This window comes from Oncorhynchus masou, chromosome 24 (assembly GCF_036934945.1).
Source record: "Oncorhynchus masou masou isolate Uvic2021 chromosome 24, UVic_Omas_1.1, whole genome shotgun sequence".
NCBI lineage: Eukaryota > Metazoa > Chordata > Actinopteri > Salmoniformes > Salmonidae > Oncorhynchus > Oncorhynchus masou.
Window position 1 is genome coordinate 101,552,269 of NC_088235.1, and position 23,644 is coordinate 101,575,912.

General features: G+C 43.9%; 1 protein-coding gene across 1 annotated transcript in view; it reads right to left on the minus strand.

The window, feature by feature from the left end:
- LOC135513154 (collagen alpha-1(XXIV) chain-like) overlaps positions 1-23,644 on the minus strand; it is a 243,408-nt gene that overhangs the window by 122,972 nt on the left and 96,792 nt on the right. The window contains exons 15-24 of the mRNA XM_064935912.1: positions 19,319-19,372; positions 18,735-18,779; positions 16,433-16,486; positions 15,751-15,804; positions 14,071-14,124; positions 9,146-9,199; positions 8,290-8,343; positions 7,063-7,107; positions 6,887-6,940; positions 4,571-4,615 (exon numbers count right to left, since the gene is read on the minus strand). Coding sequence (XP_064791984.1) covers positions 4,571-4,615; positions 6,887-6,940; positions 7,063-7,107; positions 8,290-8,343; positions 9,146-9,199; positions 14,071-14,124; positions 15,751-15,804; positions 16,433-16,486; positions 18,735-18,779; positions 19,319-19,372 — 513 coding nt within the window. The remainder of the gene's footprint in view (positions 1-4,570; positions 4,616-6,886; positions 6,941-7,062; positions 7,108-8,289; positions 8,344-9,145; positions 9,200-14,070; positions 14,125-15,750; positions 15,805-16,432; positions 16,487-18,734; positions 18,780-19,318; positions 19,373-23,644) is intronic.

The following is a 23,644-nucleotide window of genomic DNA, read 5'->3' on the forward strand; positions in this document are numbered from 1 at the left end:
GTGTGTGTGTGTGTATACAGCGGTCTGCTTTCTCAGGTGTGTGTGTGTGTGTGTGTATACAGCGATATGCTTTCTCAGGTGTGTGTGTGTATACAGCGGTCTGCTTTCTCAGGTGTGTGTGTGTGTGTGTGTATACAGCGATATGCTTTCTCAGGTGTGTGTGTGTATACAGCGATATGCTTTCTCAGTTGTGTGTGTATCTGCAGTGATATGCTTTCTCAGTTGTGTGTGTATCTGCAGTGATATGCTTTCTCAGGTGTGTGTGTGTATACAGCGATATGCTTTCTCAGTTGTGTGTGTATCTGCAGTGATATGCTTTCTCAGTTGTGTGTGTATCTGCAGTGATATGGTTTCTCAGGTGTGTGTGTGTGTATACAGCGGTCTGCTTTCTCAGGTGTGTGTGTGTGTGTGTGTATACAGCGATATGCTTTCTCAGTTGTGTGTGTATCTGCAGTGATATGCTTTCTCAGGTGTGTGTGTATCTGCAGTGATATGCTTTCTCAGTTGTGTGTGTATCTGCAGTGATATGCTTTCTCAGTTGTGTGTGTATCTGCAGCGATATGCTTTCTCAGTTGTGTGTGTATCTGCAGTGATATGCTTTCTCAGGTGTGTGTGTGTGTATACAGCGGTCTGCTTTCTCAGGTGTGTGTGTGTATGTTTCTCAGTTGTGTGTATCTGCAGTGATATGCTTTCTCAGGTGTGTGTGTATACAGCGATATGCTTTCTCAGTTGTGTGTGTATCTGCAGTGATATGCTTTCTCAGGTGTGTGTGTGTGTGTATACAGCGATATGCTTTCTCAGTTGTGTGTGTATCTGCAGTGATATGCTTTCTCAGGTGTGTGTGTGTGTATCTGCAGTGATATGCTTTCTCAGGTGTGTGTGTGTGTATCTGCAGTGATATGCTTTCTCAGGTGTGTGTGTGTGTATCTGCAGTGATATGCTTTCTCAGGTGTGTGTGTGTATACAGTGATATGCTTTCTCAGGTGTGTGTGTGTATACAGCGATATGCTTTCTCAGTTGTGTGTGTATCTGCAGTGATATGCTTTCTCAGGTGTGTGTGTGTGTATACAGTGATATGCTTTCTCAGGTGTGTGTGTGTGTATACAGCAGTCTGCTTTCTCAGGTGTGTGTGTGTATACAGTGATATGCTTTCTCAGGTGTGTGTGTGTGTATACAGCGGTCTGCTTTCTCAGCCCTGGGTCAGACTGAGTGGAGGTTACAAGAAGAGCAGAACAGTCAGGAAGTGAGACTGATATCACCATAGTAAGTACTGTAGAAGATAATTAAGACATTCTCTCTGTTGTCATGTGCTACTAGTCTCTCACTCTTCCTCTCTCCATCTCTCTCTTCGGCCCAGGTGAACCTGAGTATCGTGTGTTTCAGAGCAAACTGCAGACCTGTTAATGCCCTCAGCAGCGATTCAATTTAGAGGCATTTCATTTTTTTTAAATTGTGGGTCACCCTATAATGGAACACTTGACGGGCCAATCTAATTTGGCCCCCAAAAATACAGCTGATCATATTATAAAAACTCCCAGTAAATGATTGGTTCAAATGCTTTACTGGCAACATTGCATTAAGTGCATTAAGTGCTCTCTAGGTGACACAACAAAGCCTTCGTGAACACATTGAACATGTTCAGCTAGGAACCTCCTGACCAGGGCTAACCTGCAGTTAGCCAGCCCATCGGCAATCTCTTTCAGACCCTCCAGATTAGATTTATTTGGAAAGTGATGTAATGACGTTCATTAGAGGCTCCATGTGTTTCCAAGCTGAGGTCTTTTTTTTTTACATGGCATTGGCTTCAAAGGGTCCTAGCTAGATACAGTCTGTGGTAAATGGTTAATCCCTTTCATGTGTGCTCTCCTACGCAACACAGAGACTGTGTCCCAAATGGCACCACATTCCCTATATAGTGCCCATAGGGCTCCGGTCAAAATTAGTGTACTATGTAGTAAATAGGGAGCCATTTGGAAGTCCTATTCAGTGGCTGTGAAAGCCATCCGCACACAATGCAAATACTAGCATTAAGGGACCTGACGAACACAGAGAGGCATAAGGCATTGAGATGTGACATGCATGAGAGGGTTGTGTGGATTTCTTGTATGGGAAAACATGTTGCTGCTTTTGTTTTGGGTGTCAAAAGACTATATGGACCAAAAAACAACAAAGACATACTTTTGAAACGTTGCAGTTTTGCAGTTAATTAGACCAATCCAAAGTAATAGTAGTATTCCACAGATGTTTTAGAAAACTAGTCGGGCCACTGATGTTGTTCCAGTACTAGTAGAGCCATGACTTGTTATTGATGAATGAACATAGATGATCATTATCATCTGGATCGTCATTGTTTATTTTCTTGAGTATTTCTACTGGAGAGATGTGCGGTATGTACAGTGGGGAGAACAAGTATTTGATACACTGCCAATTTTGCAGGTTTTCCTACTTACAAAGCATGAAGAGGTCTGTAATTATTTTTCATAGGTACACTTCAACTGTGAGAAACTGAATCTAAAACAAAAATCCAGAAAATCCCATTGTATGATTTTTAAGTAATCAATTAGCATTTTATTGCATAACATAAGTATCTGATACATCAGAAAAGCAGAACTTAATATTTTGTACAGAAACCTCTGTTTGCAATTACAGAGATCATACGTTTCCTGTAGTTCTTGACCAGGTTTGCACACACTGCAGCAGGGATTTTGGCCCACTCCTCCATACAGACCTTCTCCAGATCCTTCAGGTTTCGGGGCTGTCGCTGGCCAATACAGACTTTCAGCTCCCTCCAAAGATTTTCTATTGGGTTCAGGTCTGGAGACTGGCTAGGCCACTCCAGGACCTTGAGATGCTTCTTACAGAGCTACTCCTTAGTTGCCCTGGCTGTGTGTTTCGGGTCGTTGTCATGCTGGAAGACCCATCTTCAATGCTCTTACTGAGGGAAGGAGGCCCCATCCATCCTCCCCTCAATACGGTGCAGTCGTCCTGTCCCCTTTGCAGAAAAGCATCCCCAAAGAATGATGTTTCCATCTCCATGCTTCACGGTTGGGATGGTGTTCTTGGGGTTGTACTCATCCTTCTTCCTCCAAACACGGCAAGTGGAGTTTAGACCAAAAAGCTCTATTTTTGTCTCATCAGACCACATGACCTTCTCCCATTCCTCCTCTGGATCATCCAGATGGTCATTGGCAAACCTCAGACGGGCATGGACATGCGCTGGCTTGAGCAGGGGGACCTTGCGTGTGCTGTAGGATTTTAATCCATGACGGCGTAGTGTGTTAATAATGGTTTTCTTTGAGACTGTGGTCCCAACTCTCTTCAGGTCATTGAGCAGGTCCTGCCGTGTAGTTCTGGGCTGATCCCTCACCTTCCTCATGATCATTGATGCCCCACGAGGTGAGATCTTGCATGGAGCCCCAGACCGAGGGTGATTGACCGTCATCTTGAACTTCTTCCATTTTCTAATAATTTTGCCAACAGTTGTTGCCTTTCCTCCAAGCTGCTTGCCTATTGTCCTGTAGCCCATCCCTGCCTTGTGCAGGTCTTTTATCCCTGATGTCCTTACACAGCTCTCTGGTCTTGGCCATTGTGGAGAGGTTGGAGTTTGTTTGATTGAGTGTGTGGACAGGTGTCTTTTATACAGGTAACGAGTGGAGAACAGGAGGAATTCTTAAAGAAAAACTAACAGGTCTGTGAGAGCCGTAATTCTTACTGGTTGGTAGGTGATGGTTGGTAGGTGATCAAATACTTATGTCATGCAATAAAATGCAAATGAATTACTTAAAAATCATACAATGTGATTTTCTGGATTTTTGTTTTAGATTCCGTCTCTCACAGTTGAAGTGTACCTATGATAAACATTACAGACCTCTACATGCTTTGTAAGTAGGAAAATCGGCAAAATCGGCAGTATATCAAATACTTGTGTGTTTCTAAGGGCAATAACAAGAGTTCAGTTATGCAGTTAGTTTCCTTCAAGAGGCGTTTTTTAAATTTACACAAAAAAAATGTCCCTGGCACAAACAAACGAACGCAAACTCAAAATGAGGTAACTTCCAGAGAACGTCATTCACTGGAGATCCTTATGCTGCCAATTTCTGTATAAAACACACGTTTATTGCTAGAGAAATACCTTTCTACCCCTTCTCCTCCTCCACAACCCCACCCCCTCCACCTCCCTACCCCTCCTCCACACCCCTCCTCCACCTCCCTACCCCTCCAACTCCCTAACCCTCCTCCACCTCCCTACCCCTCTTTGCCTCCATCACCTCCTCCTCTATCCTTTTCGTCCTCCCTCCCCATACTAAACCACATAAAGACCCTTACATCTCCATCACTGCACTCAGACTAATGAAAACCAACCACTCTGCATATTTAGGTCTGAGAAAAGCACTATAAACATTCTACGTATGAGTATTCTGCTTTGAGATTCTTCCTATACGAGAACAGCAGGAAGTAGAGACTTAATAACTTATCCCAGTCAGTCGCTGTACTGCACATTAACAAACTAAGAAGTGGTTAATCACTGAGATTGATTTCATGCATAGTCAGCAAAAACCACCAGACTCACTTGAGGTCCATTTTTTCCAATGCCGCCAAGGTCCCCCGTCTCCCCCTGAAAACCAGAACATCAAAACAAAACATGAGTACATTTTCTTCCTGTGTGTTAAGATGTTAAGATCCAGCCGATGGTCGCTCAGTCACATGATCAACAGCTTGAACACACAGGGTTTTAAATAAACAAAGGATTAAAAAGCACACATGGAAATGCTCTTGATTTCTTCTGTTTCTGTTTATTTCCCTCCTGCGGGTTTCCATTATGCTCTATAACAGTCCAGGGAGAATTCCTTCTCTTTGTTAATAAGGCTCAATACATTTATGCCACAACCACCTCCCCTTGAACGAACACAAGTACCCAACTCATTCACAAACACAGGAACTCTGACTTGCATGTCATTCAGAGGAAAACACTGAAGTGTAATCCATACTAATGAACATCTGCCACATTGTGCAGCAGGAATAGTGAAGGCACAAGGCCTTGCACTGGGTTCACACCAGTTAACTCTAATGAAGTAACGTGAAGAACACGTCTAGAATTCTGCTCTTTGTTTTAAAGAGAAAAACCTAAACAAACAAAAACTAAACTAAGACCTCAAAAGTGGTAAGCGGGCAATGTCGATTAGATAGTACACTACATGACCAAAAGAATGTGGACACCTGCTCATTGAACATCTCATTCCAAAATCATGGGCATTAATATGGAGTTGGTCCGCCCTTCGCTGCCATAACAGCCTCCACTCTTCTGGGAAGGAGTTCCACTAGATGTTGGAACATTGCTGCCATAACAGCCTCCACTCTTCTGGGAAGGAGTTCCACTAGATGTTGGAACATTGCTGCCATAACAGCCTCCACTCTTCTGGGAAGGAGTTCCACTAGATGTTGGAACATTGCTGCCATAACAGCCTCCACTCTTCTGGGAAGGAGTTCCACTAGATGTTGGAACATTGCTGCCATAACAGCCTCCACTCTTCTGGGAAGGAGTTCCACTAGATGTTGGACCTGCTGAGGGGACTTGCATCTATTCAGCCACAAGAGCATTAGTGAGGCCGGGCATTGATGCTGGCCGATTAGGCCTGGTTCGGAGTCGGCGTTCCAATACATTCCAAAGGTGTTCGACGGTGTTAAGGTCAGGGCTCTGTGCAGGCCAGTCAAGTTCTTTCACACCGACCTCGACAAACCATTTCTGTATGGACCTCGCTTTGTGCACAGGGGCATTGTCATGCTGAAAGAGGAAAGGGCCTTCCCAAACTGTTGCCACAAAGTGTGAAGCACAGAATCATCTAGAATGTCATTGTATTGATTTTGCATCATTGGAACTAAGGGGCCTAGCCCAAACCATAAAAAACAGCCCCATACCATTATTCCATCTCCACCAAACTTTACATCGACACCATGAATTCATGCAGGTAGCGTTTTCCCGGCATCCGCCAAACCCAGATTTGTCCGTCAGACTGCCAGATGGGGATGCGTGATTCATCACTCCAGAGAACACGTTTCCACTGCTCCAGAGTCCAATGGCGGCTAGCTTTACACCACTGTAGTGAACGCTTAGCATTGCGCATGGTGATCTTAGGCGCCCGGAGAACAGTGGGTTAACTGCCTTGCTGAGGAACAGAACAACAGATAAGGCAGCCTTTCCTTTCCCCTGTGTGCGGCTGCTCGGCCATGGAAACCCATTTCATGAATCTCCCAACGAACAGTTCTTATGCTGACGTTGCTTCCAGAGGCAGTTTGGAACTCGGTAGAGAGTGTTATAACCGAGGACAGGCGATTTTTACGCGACAAGCGAATCAGCACTTGCCGGTCCCGTTCGGTGAGCTTGTGTGGCTTACCACTTCGCGGCGGAGCTGTTGTTGCTCCTAGACGTTTCCACTTCACAATAACATCACTTACAGTTGACCGGGGCAGCTCAGGCAGGTCATCAATTTGACAAACTGACTTGTTGGAAAGGTGGCATCCTATGACAGTGCCACGTCGAAAGTCACTGAGCACTTCAGTAAGCCCATTCTACTGCCAATGTTTGTCTATGGAGATTGCATGGCTGTGCACTTGATTTTAACGCACTAATTTGAAGGGGTGTCCACATACTTTTGTATATTTAATGTAAGTTTTCATTCCTACTGCCCTGGTTATATTGCTCACTGTTCTGTAATTATTCTGGACAGTTAGCTTATGATTAGACACAACACCAAGGGAAAGAGATGGTTACACACACACTTGACCATATCTGCAAATGGACCTGATCGACTGGCACTGTGTTAGTTGTTTTTCTAAACAGTCCAATACAGCATGCGTACAGTATGCAAGTATGATAGTAACTTCTTACCTTCAGTCCCTCTGGTCCAGGTTCCCCTATGTAGCCTTTCCTTCCAACTCTCCCCTGTAGAGAAACACACACACACACACACACACACACACACACATTACAGGATGCATCAGCTTTTCATGTTTTATCACATCTCATCTGTGTTACTTCATGATGAAACACCTGGAGACACTTACAGTGGTGCCAGGGCCGCCAGGTGGGCCAGGGTGTCCCTCATCACCCTGAAAATACACAGTAAAACAGGTCAACACAGTGCAATGCATCATATACAGCTGGATTTGGGGACCAGGTAACATCACTGGGCACTGGCAGTAACACTAGCTGAGCAACATCCCATCTCACCCCTTATGCACAGATAAAATAATGTGAAAGCCACCGAGGGCCTGTGTGTGTGTGTGTGTGTGTGTGTGTGTGTGTGTGTGTGTGTGTGTGTGTGTGTGTGTGTGTGTGGGTGTGTGTGTGTGTGTGTGTGTGTTCTCATTGATCACTGTGTTCTTCCTAGCAGACCTGGATGTTTTTCTCTATGTCCACACTGCCTGAAGGAGACCTTGATGATTCCAATGATTAGCATGTATGATGTTCGAGACATTTTCTCTGATCAGCTGAAGGGAAAGGTATTAATGCTACAGTGATTGAACTCTACAGCATTTTCTCTGATCAGCTGAAGGGAAAGGTATTCATGCTACAGTGATTGAACTCTACAGCATTTTCTCTGATCAGCTGAAGGGAAAGGTATTCATGCTACAGTGATTGAACTCTACAGCATTTTCTCTGATCAGCTGAAGGGAAAGGTATTCATGCTACAGTGATTGAACTCTACAACATTTTCTCTGATCAGCTGAAGGGAAAGGTATTAATGTGACAGTGATTGAACTCTACAGCATTTTCTTGCAGGCTATGCAATAAGACTCTGTGCCAGGAAAGAGAGTGAGAGAGCGATTGAGGGGCCTCCCAACTCGGTACCACAGTTGAGTTGGGTGCCAATACCGTAACACTAGCACAATGGAAAGGTGTACGTACTGCACACACTGTACTGTACACACTGCCATGGCTTCTGTTCTTATTTTCCACTGCTGCCTGGAAAGCCCTGGAGTCTGCCTTGTTTTTGATTAGCACCTAGTGATGAATCATGACGGTATACAGTAGAGTGGAACCTGCCCTGGGACCTGGAATCGCTCTACAGCTTCACATAGCCTGAACCTACTGTAGCAATGCCAACCGCCTCAACTCTGGTTACAGGTTGAACTGTATGTATAAACTGAGAATCTGTTTTATAATCAAATGCAAACTAAATATTGTTAGCTTCCTGCATGTTCAGTTGTGTCTGCAGTATTCTGAGTATGATGTACAGTAGTTTAGTGGTTCTCACCCGCAACCTACAAATTCTTGATAATGTCTCTTACCTCTGTTCCTTTTGGCCCTGGGGGTCCTTGTGGCCCTCTGGCACCTAGGAGTCCCTGCAACAGAGCAGGATACATGGTATGTCATACAAAACAGATGTGTTGCTATTATCGAAAACACACAAATGAAATCTCAGGAGTGGAAGATGCACTGAGGATCAGGGTTGGAACCGGTTCAGGGAACAGAACAGCGGAAAATAAATACATTTTTCGAGGAACAGAATCAGAACTGGGAACAAAAGTGATCTACTGTATATTGTTTTGGAACAAAACCATTATTTTAAAATCATAGGAACCGGTTAATTACGTACCACAAAAAAAGCAACAAAGCGCCTATGCAAAGCCCTCACTCTGTCACTCAGAAAGGTAATCCTGTGTGTGTCTGTCTGTCTGTCTGTCTGTCTGTCTGTCTGTCTGTCTGTCTGTCTGTCTGTCTGTCTGTCTGTCTGTCTGTCTGTCTGTCTGTCTGTGTCTGTCTGTCTGCCTGCCTGCCTGCCTGCCTGCCTGTCTGTCTGTCTGTCTGTCTGTCTGTCTGTCTGTCTGTCTGTCTGTCTGTCTGTCTGTCTGCTGAAACTCTTTGCCAGTGTGTAGGCTACCTGCCCCTCACCCTATGAAGCATAGGCTATTGCAGCCTCATGTCGAACTAAATGTAAAACATATATATATATTTCATAAGTTTAAAAACTGGAACTTTTTTGGGGTTCAAACCAGTTCAGAACTTTATTTTGCAGGTTATAACAGTGGAACCGAACAAAAATATGTTTGGTTCTGTTCAGAATAAAACAAATAATTTTGGTTCCAAACCCTGCTGAGGATTATGCATTTTGAGTTGAGTTGTGGAAACTGTGCTTGTCTTTACCTTAAGTCCAGGAGGGCCGTTGGGACCTGGCACACCGATGTCTCCAGGAAAACCCTGAGAAACCAAGGAGGATGGTTCTTTGACGACATCATTAATCACAAGACTGATGTGATCATATAGGTTTGATGCCACATCTAACATGACACACTCCTGAACACACCTGAATGTATTCAGTTTCTTTATATTCCATTCTATTACATCATACTTTCTTTAGATATGTGTGTACAGAAAGGGAGTGGAGGATTATCTACATAGGGTGCCTATATGCTTGTATAGTGATATATATGGCAGGGTCAGGGTCAGACCCACACTGCCCCTCTTTTCTAAAAAAGACTTTATGGATTGACAATGATGAGAACAGAGAGCACACTGACCCTCTGTAAGACGGGGTAGGCAAGGTCAATACATCTGTATCTAAATGTGTGACAGGGCCTAGCTGTGTTATATGACCCTGATGTAAAGGGGGTGATGGATAGAGATGTTAGCTGAAGACTGTCACACACCTGCCTCAGCATGGCATGGTCGGCTCAATTAAAACAGGGGATGGGGAAAGAGGTAGGAGTGTTGGTATGGGGAGAGGGTGAGGGGGAGAGAGGGAGGAAGTTGGTGGGGGAGAGGATGCGAGGGAGAAGGAGAGGAGAGGGGGGAGAGAGGGAGAGAGGAGGGAGAGGGAGAGTGGGTGGAGAGTTGGTGGGGAGAGGAGGAGAGGGAGAAGGAGAGGGTGAGAGGGGGAGAGTTGGTGGGGGAGAGGAGGAGAGGGGGAGAGTTGATGGAGGAGAGGAGGAAGGGGAGGAGAGAGAGGGAGAAAGAAGGAGAGAGGGGGAGAGAGCGAGAAAGGGGGAGAGTGGGAGGAGAGTTGGTGGGGGAGAGAAGGAGAGGGAAAAGGAGAGGGTGAGAGTTGGTGGGGGAGAGGAGGAGAGGGAGAAGGGGAGAGTTGGTGGGGGAGAGGAGGAGAGGGAGAAAGGGAGAGTTTGTGGGGGAGAGGAGGAGAGGGAGAAGGGGAGAGTTTGTGGGCGAGAGGAGGAGAGGGAGAAGGGGAGAGTTGGTGGGGGAGAGGAGGAGTGGGAGATGGGAGAGTTTGTGGGGGAGAGGAGGAGAGGGAGAAGGGGAGAGTTTGTGGGGGAGAGGAGGAGAGGGAGAAGGGGAGAGTTGGTGGGGGAGAGGAGGAGTGGGAGATGGGAGAGTTTGTTGGGGAGAGGAGGAGAGGGAGAATGGGAGAATTGGTGGGGGAGAGGAGGAGAGGGAGAGAGTTGGTGGAGGAGAGGAGGAGAGGGAGAGAGTTGGTGGAGGGGAGGGAGAAGGAGAGGGGAGAGGGGGAGAGAGGGAAAGTTGGTGGGGGAGAAGAGGAGAGGGAGAAGGAGAGAGGAGAGGGGAACAGTTGGTGAGAGAGAGGAGGAGAAGGAGAAAGGGGGAGAGAAAGCTATGGAGATCTATCAGATTTACAGATGTGGTGTTTTAACAGGGCCAAAAAGAGTAAAATGGAGTGAACCTTTCTGGACTCTTTGATCTTGACAAGGCAACAAACAGTCAACCACCATAAAGTAGAGCTACAACATTTATAGGACGGATGGTAAAACAAGTGAGACATTGTTGGATTCAGTTTGATAAAAACTTAAAATACATCTAGTCTGTGAGTCACATGATGTGCACACACTGAGAACATTACAGGATACGTTTGGATTAGTTTGACTTTCCAAATCCTATATATTCCTATATGTTATCCTGCTTTCTTGTAGATCTGCTAGACTGGGAATAAATCAGAACCAATGTGACACAGGGATGAAGGAAAGCTTACTGTATGTACTTTATTTCTGTGGTGGGTTTAAGGAGTGCTATCGATGTATATCTGTGGTGCGTTTAAGGAGTGCTATCGATGTGTATCTGTGGTGGGTTTAAGGAGTGCTATCGATGTGTATCTGTGGTGGGTTTAAGGAGTGCTATCGATGTATATCTGTGGTGGGTTTAAGGAGTGCTATCGATGTGTATCTGTGGTGGGTTTAAGGAGTGCTATCGATGTGTATCTGTGGTGGGTTTAAGGAGTGCTATCGATGTGTATCTGTGGTGGGTTTAAGGAGTGCTATCGATGTATATCTGTGGTGGGTTTAAGGAGTGCTATCGATGTATATCTGTGGTGGGTTTAAGGAGTGCTATCGATGTATATCTGTGGTGCGTTTAAGGAGTGCTATCGATGTGTATCTGTGGTGGGTTTAAGGAGTGCTATCGATGTGTATCTGTGGTGGGTTTAAGGAGTGCTATCGATGTATATCTGTGGTGGGTTTAAGGAGTGCTATCGATGTGTATCTGTGGTGGGTTTAAGGAGTGCTATCGATGTGTATCTGTGGTGGGTTTAAGGAGTGCTATCGATGTGTATCTGTGGTGGGTTTAAGGAGTGCTATCGATGTATATCTGTGGTGGGTTTAAGGAGTGCTATCGATGTATATCTGTGGTGGGTTTAAGGAGTGCTATCGATGTATATCTGTGGTGGGTTTAAGGAGTGCTATCGATGTATATCTGTGGTGCGTTTGAGGGCTATTGATGTATATCTGTGGTGGGTTTAAGGAGTGCTATCGATGTGGATCTGTGGTGGGTCTAAGGAGTGCTATCGATGTATATCTGTGCTGGGTTTAAGGAGTGCTATCGATGTATATCTGTGGTGCGTTTAAGGAGTGCTATCGATGTGTATCTGTGGTGGGTTTAAGGAGTGCTATCGATGTGTATCTGTGGTGGGTTTAAGGAGTGCTATCGATGTATATCTGTGGTGGGTTTAAGGAGTGCTATCGATGTGTATCTGTGGTGGGTTTAAGGAGTGCTATCGATGTGTATCTGTGGTGGGTTTAAGGAGTGCTATCGATGTGTATCTGTGGTGGGTTTAAGGAGTGCTATCGATGTATATCTGTGGTGGGTTTAAGGAGTGCTATCGATGTATATCTGTGGTGGGTTTAAGGAGTGCTATCGATGTATATCTGTGGTGGGTTTAAGGAGTGCTATCGATGTATATCTGTGGTGCGTTTGAGTGCTATTGATGTATATCTGTGGTGGGTTTAAGGAGTGCTATCGATGTGGATCTGTGGTGGGTCTAAGGAGTGCTATCGATGTATATCTGTGCTGGGTTTAAGGAGTGCTATCGATGTGGATCTGTGCTGGGTTTAAGGAGTGCTATCAATGTGTATCTGTGGTGGGTTTAGGGAGTGCTATTGGTGTGTATCTGTGGTGGGTTTAAGGAGTGCTATCAATGTGGATCTGTGCTGGGTTTAAGGAGTGCTATCGATGTGGATCTGTCCTGGGTTTAAGGAGTGCTATCGATGTATATCTGTGGTGGGTTTAAGGAGTACTATCGATGTATATCTGTGGTGGGTTTAAGGAGTACTATCGATGTGGATCTGTGGTGGGTTTAAGGAGTGCTATCGATGTGTATCTGTGGTGGGTTTAAGGAGTGCTATCGATGTGTATCTGTGGTGGGTTTAAGGAGTGCTATCGATGTGTATCTGTGGTGGGTTTAAGGAGTGCTATCGATGTGTATCTGTGGTGGGTTTAAGGAGTACTATCGATGTGGATCTGTGCTGGGTTTAAGGAGCGCTATCGATGTGTATCTGTGGTGGGTTTAAGGAGTGCTATCGATGTGTATCTGTGGTGGGTTTAAGGAGTGCTATCGATGTGTATCTGTGGTGGGTTTAAGGAGTGCTATCGATGTGGATCTGTGCTGGGTTTAAGGAGTGCTATTGATGTGGATCTGTGCTGGGTTTAAGGAGTGCTATTGATGTGGATCTGTGCTGGGTTTAAGGAGTGCTATCGATGTGTATCTGTGGTGTGTTTAAGGAGTGCTATCGATGTGTATCTGTGGTGGGTTTAAGGAGTGCTATCGATGTGTATCTGTGGTGGGTTTAAGGAGTGCTATCGATGTGTATCTGTGGTGGTTTTAAGGAGTGCTATCAATGTATTTCTCAGATTGTTCAGTTTGCTTGGTGTGTTGATCCTGTCCTCTCAAGTTGGACTCTGTCCCCCAAGTTCACAACCTTATCTCAAGTGTTTAGCATTCATTCGACACAGGACAGTGGCTGACCTGGGGCTGGGAGGGAGGCAGCAGCCGTAGAGATACTATAGATAGTGAGCAGCAATAAAGAGGCAGTCTTAAGCACTACTCTGGACCTGTGCCCATGATGATTTTAGTTCCTTACTGTGTCTTCTCTGTTAGCTTATCTACTGTTTACATGTGTCTGTCTCATGGACCAGGACAGGAGTTTAACATGACCTAGGGTTGGGAGGGAGGCAGCAGCGATGGAGATAGATACTAGGCAGTCATAAAAAGCACAATGAGGCATTACACTGGATCTGTACCCGTGGTTTCTCCACACTGTCTCACCTGGTTGTGACAACCTGTGATCAACTACAAAGATAGATGCCATACAAAGGCACTATACGGCTATAACTATCATTAATATAGACCAGGGCCCATGCTGCTTTTACACACGGTCTAATCAGAGGGTAGAGATAAAGAGTGATGTGGGGCTGATCGTGTTGTATGGTGTTAGTGATAGTGTGTATCAGTTTACACCCTGATCCCAGACAGAACACAGGTAGTAGAGCAGACCGCCTCAGACAGACTCAGGGCGTTTCTCTATCCCATTTCTGGGACAACCTGAAAACATCTCTGGCAAGTAAAAGAACAGGGATACAATATGGTCCCAACAGAACTACAATTTGAACTTGACTATAACAACAGTGTGTTGGAACACACTCTTAGATCAGAACGATATGTTTTTGCATGGTTTACTTGTTTAACCATGTATAGCACTATATGACAGAAGTTTATGACATCATTTTATGACATCATATTGAGCTGTATCAGTAGCTCAATGACCATTGAAGTGACAGAAACATAATAGCAGACATTTAACAGTGTGGCTTTAATGATGTCAGTGTTTTACCTCAGGACCTGGTGGGCCAGGAGGTCCCTGTGGTCCGATCTCACCCATTTGACCCTGTTAGAACAGAGAGACATTAAACATTTTAAAAAGCACATCTTCTGTTTGAATTTAGAGCAAAGACACATGAAAACATCAACACAAAGTGGAAACATCAATGCCAAGCATCTCTCTCTTTTCTTCTCTCTCCCTCTCAAAAAACAGACACCCACACACACATAACGTACTGTATATTATATATACAAACAGACAGCCACACATGCATAACGTACTGTATATTATATATACAAACAGACAGCCACACACACATAATGTACTGTATATTATATATACAAACAGACACCCACACACACATAACATACTGTATATTATATATACAAACAGACAGCCACACATGCATAAAGTACTGTATATTATATATACAAACAGACAGCCACACACACATAACGTACTGTATATTATATATACAAACAGACACCCACACACACATAATGTACTGTATATTATATATACAAACAGACAGCCACACACACATAACGTACTGTATATTATATATACAAACAGACACCCCCACACACATAATGTACTGTATATTATATATACAAACAGACAGCCACACATGCATAATGTACTGTATATTATATATACAAACAGACAGCCACACATGCATAACGTACTGTATATTATATATACAAACAGACAGCCACACACACATAATGTACTGTATATTATATATACAAACAGACAGCCACACACACATAATGTACTGTATATTATATATACAAACAGACACCCACACACACATAACGTACTGTATATTATATATACAGACAGACAGCCACACACACATAATGTACTGTATATTATATATACAAACAGACAGCCACACACACATAACGTACTGTATATTATATATACAAACAGACAGCCACACACACATAATGTACTGTATATTATATATACAAACAGACACCCACACACACATAACGTACTGTATATTATATATACAAACAGACAGCCACACACACATAATGTACTGTATATTATATATACAAACAGACACCCACACACACATAACATACTGTATATTATATATACAAACAGACAGCCACACACACATAATGTACTGTATATTATATATACAAACAGACAGCCACACATGCATAATGTACTGTATATTATATATACAAACAGCATGAGGTCGATAAAGACTTGGCACTCAAAGCGTCAGTAGTGAGTCTTCACTCTATTTGACAGTTGCCAGTGTTTCTAAGGAGGCAGGCAAGCTGTGTGTTGTTGGTATTGTGTTGCCAAAACCAATATTCATATGGTCTTTATGTGATGTTACAGGGACTGACTGGCGTCTATAGAATTAAAGTCTATGGTTTATCACATTACGTACTGTATTTTATATACACAAAAAGAGACCCACGCACAGGTGTTATAAATACGTGGCGTGAATTTGTCCTGTTTTCCTGCAGGATGGTTTAGTTTCAGGCAGCTACAGTATATGGGCTGTCAGTAACAAAGTGCAGGTATTTAAAGTCTAAAAGGTACAGGGTGTTTACTGGAGTTATTCCATGAATTAAGTGCCAGTCTAATGGGTTAAAATGAGAAACACATATACATATACACACACATACATACACACACATACACGCTACACACACACACACTACGTACAGTTGGACCTGGTTTCCCACGGAGTCCAGGAGGTCCAGACAAGCCAGCAGCACCCTGGGAGTACAAACAGAAAAACACTTGTTTATTCTCCTAGTCTCTCCATCACTCATTATATCACTCTCTTTTGTGTGTGTGTGGGTGTGTGTGTGTGTGCGTGGGTGTGCGTGGGTATGTGTGCGTGCGTGTGTACGGGTGAGTGTGTGTGTGTGTGTGGGTGTGTGTGTGTGTGCGCGGGTGTGTGTGCGTGCATGCATACGGGTGTGTGTGTGTGTGTGTGGGGTGTGTGTGTGTGTGTGTTTGTGTGTGTGGGTGTGTGTGTGTGTTGTACAATGCAACATGGACCTGAGAGTGTTTAGTCTAACTGTCAGCTCTCTGATAAGCAGAGCTGAGTTTTATCATCTACATCTGTATGAGTATTGACCATCAACGTATAGTAGCTTCATATGCATATTGCAGGTGCTGAACCCAACCCTAGCCTTCTATTGTTGCCTATACATCTGCTATGCATGTATGGTATGCTAAGAGTTGGCTACAGCACTGCATACAGTATGTGTTTGAAACTAGCATCACAGCCGTGTTGACTGAGTAAAGACCCTTATGATGCATCTGGAGAATGTCCTGCTCATGATAAAAACAAATTAATGAGTTATTCAGACTGATGGGAAATGTGTTGCGGTCCTACCTTGTCACCTTGGTAACCCATCTCTCCCGGTTCACCCCTTAGTCCAGGTTCGCCCTGAATGTTACAGCGTCACAAGAGATATAATACAACAACCCTGCTTACATCAGAGTTAACAACACAACCATACAATCACACTGAGGAGGACACACAGTTTCCCCACCCCTGTCCAGGGATTATGAGTGACATGTTTCTATCGAACCCATCCCATAGGAGATATATCACTCAATAGTTCAGCAGCATTCAAGACCAACAGTTTGATGGAGGAACTGTGTTATCTGGGGCGGCAGTGTAGCCTAGTGGTTAGAGCATTGGACTAGTAACCGAAAGGTTGCAAGTTCAAATCCCTGAGCTGACAAGGTACAAAATCTGTCGTTCTGCCCCTGAACAGGCAGTTAACCCACTGTTCCTAGGCCGTCATTGAAAATAAGAATTTGTTCTTAACTGACTTGCCTAGTAAAATAAAGGTAAAATAAAAAAAATTGTTAGGAATGTAAAACAAACTCAGACAGTTGTACTACAGAGCTGGAATGGGGAAACAATTAGCAAGAATTTACACAACACATTTCTATTTCTCATAGTAACAGCTACTGTACATTGACTACTGGCATGTACATTAGCAGTCAAAAGTTTGGACACACCTACTCATTCAAGGGTTGTTCTTTATTTTTACTATTTTCTACATTGTAGAATAATAGTGTAGACATCAACACTATGAAATAACACATATGGAATCACATAGCACGCAAAAACGTGTTAAACAAATCTAATTCTATTTTATATTTGAGATTCTTCAAAGTAGTCAACATTTGCCTTGATGACAGCTGTGCACACTCTTGGCATTCTCTAAACCAGTTTCACCTAGAATGATTTTCCAACAGTCTTGAAGGAGTTCCCACATATGCTGAGCACTTGTTTGCTGCTTTTCCTTCACTCTGCGGTCCAATTCATCCCAAACCATCTCAATTGGGTTGAGGTCGGGTGATTGTGGAGGCCAGGTCATCTGATGCAGCACTCCATCACTCTCCTTATTGGTCAAATAGCCATTACACAGCCTGGAGGTGGGTTGGGTCATTGTCCTGTTATAAAATAAATTATTGTCCCACTAAGCGCAAACCAGGTGGGATGGCGTGTCACTGCAGAATGCTTTGGTAGTCATGCTGGTTAAGTGTGCCTTGCAAAGCACCCCCATACCATCACACCTCCTCCTCCATGCTTCACAGTGGGAATCACACATGCGGAGATCATCTGTTCACTTACTCTGCGTCTCACAAAGACATGGCAGTTAGAACCAAAAATTTCAAATTTGGACTCATCAGTCCAAAGGACAGATTTTTACCAGTTTAATGTCCATTGCTCGTGTTTCTTGGCCCAAGCAAGTCTCTTATTATTATTGGTATCCTTTAGTAGTGGTTTCTTTGCAGCAAGTCAACCATGAAGGCCTGATTCGCTCAGTCTTCTCTGAAGACTTGATGTTGAGATGTTTCTGTTACTTAAACTCCGTGAAGCATTTATTTGGGCTGCAATTTATGAGGCTGGTAATTCTAATAAACTTATCCTCTGCAGCACAGGTAACTCTGGGTCTTCCATTCATGTGGCAGTCCTCATAAGTGCCAGTTTCATCATAGCGCTTGATGGTTTTTGCGACTGCACATGAAGAAACGTTCAACGTTCTTGACATTTTCCGGATTGACTGACCTTCATGTCTTGAAGTAATGATGGACTGTCATTTCTCTTTGCTTATTTGAGCTGTTCTTGCCATAATATGAACATGGTATTTTACTAAATAGGGCTATCTTCTGTATACCACACCTACCTTGTCACAACACAACTGATTGGCTAAACGTATTAAAGAAATTAAGTTACACAAATGAACCTTTAACAAGGCACACCTGTTAACTGGGTTTCTGTACAGCACTTTGTGACATCGGCTGATGTAAAAAGGGATTTATAAATACATTTGATTGATTGATTGAAATGAAATGTAGTCCAGGTGACTACCTCATGAAGGTGGTTGAGAGAATGCCAAGAGTGTGCAAAGCTGTCATGAAGGCAAAGGCTGGCTACTTTGAAGAATCTCAAATCTCAAATATATTTAGATTTGTTCAACACTTTTCGTTTACTACATGATTCCATATGTGTTATTTCATAGTTTTCATAGTAGGTGTGTCCAAACTTTTGACTGGTACTGTATGTGCAAATCAAATCATCATCCTCCCCATGTACTGGACACACACCCCACTCATACACACATTGGGCTAGGACATTCCCAGATACACTACAATAATATAAATATTTAGATCACCTTATCACCTTTCAATCCAGGCAGCCCCGCTTTCCCCGCCAGGCCCTGTCAGAGAGAGAACAAGAGAGGAGGGACTCCTCAGTGGCAGCCATTTTGAAAAGAGGACAGACAGAGGAAGATACAGGGGCCGATATAAGAAATGACTTACTGGAGAGGACAGAATAAGAGGAGAGAAGAGAAGAGAAGAGGAGAGGAGAGGAGAGGAGAGGAGAGGAGAGGAGATGAGAGGAGAGGAGAGAAGAAAAGAAAATGAGAGAGGAAGAGAGGAGATGAGAGAGGAGGATAGGAGAGGAGAGGAGAGTACAGAGGAGGGGAGGATAGGAGAGGAGCGAGGAGAAGAGAAGAGATGAGGAGAGTATAGGAGGATAGGAGAGGAGAGGGGAGGAGAGAGGAGTTGAGGAGAGGAGTGAGGAGGAGAGGAAAGGAGAGAGGAGGAGAGGATAGAGGAGGAGAGGATAGAGGAGGAGAGGAGAGAGGAGGAGAGAGGAGGAGAGGAAAGGAGAGGAAGAGAGAGGAAAGGAGAGGAGAGAGGAGGAGAGAGAAGGAGAGGGGATGAGAGGGGATAGAGGAGGGTCTGTAGTTACCATAGTTCCCACTATGCCAGTCAGTCCTCGCTGTCCCTCAGGCCCTGGGTCTCCCTGTAGAGAGAAGGAGCAGTAGGATAAGATACAATATACACAAATACAAACACAAACACACACACACACACACACACACACACACACACACACACAAAGTATACAGTGTATATTATACATGCTCTGTTTTATGGGGACATATTTGAAGGACGTGTTTCAGAGGATTATTTTGACACGTGAATTCCTGTGAGCCAACACATAGCTATGATGACTTCCAAGCTGTTCCTGTGCTGACACTAAAGCGTCCGTTTGGGGTTAGAACGCCCATGTGAGCGGACGCAGGACAGGAACATCACATCTAATTAGCTGCGACACGGAGATGGTAGGAGTGACCGGACACTGTGCTGCTGAACAAGGAGTCTTCTATTGCAGGCAGGCAGTTAAAGAGACACCTACTGTACTGTATGTTCTTTAGCACCACTAAATTCATGATTAATTATTATTACAATAATTATTCTAATCATTGTAATTACATTGACTTTGATACTTATGATGAGGAAGATTATGATTATGTTGTGTCCCCTCTCTCCCATTCGGCAGACTGATGTAGCAGGCTATCTGTGTAAGTGTAGTATGGGACAGAGGGTCAGTTCTATAAGTGGTTCCATTGGTTCCATGTGAACCGGTGAGGGTCTGTTTCCCATTACTGTGCTTTGAGGGGACTGTCACCAGCACCCCCTCATCAGAGACAGCCTGTACACCTGAACAGAGACCTCCGCCTCCTGCTGCTTAACCTCTACGACAAATTCCATCAGCCGCTTTCACGGAAACCATTTAGGGCTGTTCACATTGTAAAACATGAGGAGTACCTTGGTAAATCATGACTTGTATGACGACTACGTAGAACAGTTACTATAAGATCAGCCGAGGATCAATTAGTGAAAGCAGTTGTAAAACATGGAGTGGTTTGTTAAATCATCTGTTGTATTTATGGAGACTACAGTTGCAGTTGTGCTTCTCCATTAAAAACATCTTTGTTCTACATGTTCTCCAGTTATTTCACCAGACATAGTGTAGGCTGTCAGTAGTTTGTTTGAAATTACTATTTTTCCTTACAACTCATCTTATGGTCAGAGGCCACGTGAGAAATAGTTCCCCAGTTCTTGCACCAGCTGTGCATTCTCCCATCACAAGGATTATTAAACCATGACAATCAGTAAAGATACACAATGGATGGCAGACCAAACCACACAAGACAACCAAGTCTGTCTGTCAAACACCAAGCAGACCTGATCCTCATGGCTGAACTTAAGAATGTAGCAGCATTCAGGCTCACTGCCACGACTTTGTTTATAAAGAAGCTCTCCAGAATTAGGTCACAATGCTTCAAGAAAAAATCTAGGAAAAAATATGCAGCAACAAGAAGAGTTTTGGAACAGAGCACAGAACAGGAGGCATGAGGAAAGAATGGAGGCTAGACAGGGTCTGGCCTGCATGTCTGTCTCCTGTCTGTCTCTCTCTCTCTGCCTCCTGTATAAGGTTGGGGTGAGGTTGAAGTGGGGGGTGGTGGTGAGGTTAGGGAGATGGATATCAATCACATGAGGAGATGCCACCAATTTGTTTGAAATGTGAATTTAAAAGACTTCCTCACAGGGCGGGGCGCAGACAGGGTGACATGAGGAATCGGTCACCACGGCCACACTAGCCGGGTTCCTCTCCCATTAATGATGGCTGGAGGATATGTGATTCCAAATCCAGCGTGACGGAAGTGTCCCACATTCATAGAGCTGAATTCATATTTGTCTCTGCGGTGGGACCTACTTTCTCTGGGGCAAAGTATCTGATGTAACAGAGCCCAGTACTGACAGCCATTACTGTAGGCACACTATGGTCATCATTTAAACAAACCACCTATAACTTATAAGGCTTTATAGAGCATTTGTAGAGTATTTGTAAGCAGTTGAAGTCGAAGTTTACATACACCTTAGCCAAATACATTTAAACTCAGTTTTTCACAATTCCTGACATTTAATCCTAGTAAAAATTCCGTCTTAGGTCAGTTAGGATCACCACTTTATTTAAAGAATGTGAAACGTCAGAATAATAGTAGAGAGAAAGATTTATTTGAGCATTGACTTCTTTCATCACATTCCCAGTGGGCCAGAAGTTTACATTCACTCAATTAGTATATTGTAGCATTGCCTTTAAATTGTTTAACTTCGGTCAAACATTTTGGGTAGCCTTCCACAAGCTTCCCACAATAAGTTGGGTGAATTTTGGCCCAATCCTCCTGACAGAGCTGGTGTAACTGCGTCAGGTTTGTAGGCCTCCTTGCTCGCACACACTTTTTCAGTTCTGCCCACAAATTTTAGATGGGATTGAAGTCAGGGATTTGTGATAGCCACTCTAATACCTTTACTTTGCTGTCCTTAAACCATTTTGCCACAACTTTTGAAGTATGCTTGGGGTCATTGTCCATTTGGAAGACCCATTTGCGACCAAGCTTTAACTTCCTGACTGATGTCTTAAGATGTTGCTTCAATATATCCACATAATATTCCGTCCTCATAATGCCATCTATTTTGTGAAGTGCACCAGTCCCTCCAGCAGCAAAGCACCCCCACAACATGATGCTGCCACCCCCGTGCTTCACGGGTTGGGATGATGTTCTTCGGCTTGCAAGCCTCCCCCTTTTCCCTCCAAACATAACGATGGTCATTATGGCCAAACAGTTCTATTTGTGTTTCATCAGACTAACTGACTCACCAAAAAGTACGATCTTTGTCCCCATGTGCAGTTGCAAACCGTAGTCTGGCTTTTTATGGTGGTTTTGGAGCAGTGGCTTCTTCCTTGCTGAGCGGCCTTTCAGGTTATGTCGATATAGGACTCATTTTTACTGTGGATATAGATAATTTTGTACCTGTTTCCTCCAGCATCTTCACAAGGTCCTTTGCTGTTGTTCTGGGATTGATTTGCACTTTTCGCACCAAAGTGCGTTCATCTCTAGGAGACAGAACACAGCTCCTTCCTGAGCGGTATGAAGGCTGCGTGGACCCATGGTGTTTATACTTGCGTACTATTGTTTGTACAGATGAACGTGGTACCTTCAGGCATTTGGAAATTGCTCCCAAGGATGAACCAGATTTGTGGAGGCACTGAGTTTGAAGGTAGGCCTTGAAATAAATCCACAGGTACACCTCCAATTGACTCACATGATGTCAATTAGCCTATCAGACATTTCTAAAGCCATTACATTATTTTCTGTAACTTTCCAAGCTGTTTAAAGGCACAGTCAACTTAGTGTATGTAAACGTCTGACCAACTGGAATTGTGATACAGTGAATTATAAGTGAAATAATCTGTCTGTAAACAATTGATGGAAAAATGACTTGTGTCATGCACAAAGTAGATGTCCTAACCAACTTGCCAAAACTTGCCAAAATTATAGTTTGTTAACAATACATATGTGGAGTGGTTGAAAAATGAGATTTAAATACTCCAACCTAAGTGGACGTAAACTTCATGTAGGCCTTATAAACCATTAACGATGGCTACATTGGGCCTTTGAAAGTAATGATCCATTCATCTGTCTGATTTCAGACAGGGAGACATTGTGGACTTTGAGCTTCCTAGTCTAGCGCTGTTATTCACAAGATCATCTTTGAGAGATATTTCATGTAAAGTACCTGCTCTTACAATAAAGTTGAACATCTCATTCCAATGTCATGGGCATTAATATGGAGTTGGTCCCGCCTTTACTGCTATCACAGCCTCCATTCTTCTGGGAAGGCTTTCCACTAGATGTTGGAACATTGCTGAGGGGGCTTGAGTCCATTCACCCACAAGAGCATTAGTGAGGTCGGGCATTGGTGTTGGGTAATTAGGCTTGGAACAAAGTTGGCACAGAATCGTCTAGAATCTCATTGTATGCTATAGCATTAAGATTTCCTTTCACTGGAATTATGGGGCCTTGCAAGAATCCATGAAAAACAGCCCAGACCATTATTCCTCCTCCACCAAACTTTACAGCTGGCACTATGCATTCGATCAGATAGCGTTCTCCTGGCATCCAGCAAATCCAGATTTGTCTGTGGGACTGCCAGATGGTGAAGCGTGATTCATTACTCCTGAGAATGCGTTTCCACTGCTTCAGAGTCCAATTGCCGCGAATTTTACACCACTACAGCCGACGCTTGCCATTGCGCATGGTGATCTAAGGCTTCTGTGTGGCTGTTTGGCCATGGAAACCCTCTTCATGAAGCTTCCAACAAACAGTTCTTGTGCTGTACGTGCACTTTACATGGACTACTGTGTCGGTATCCTACAAATGTA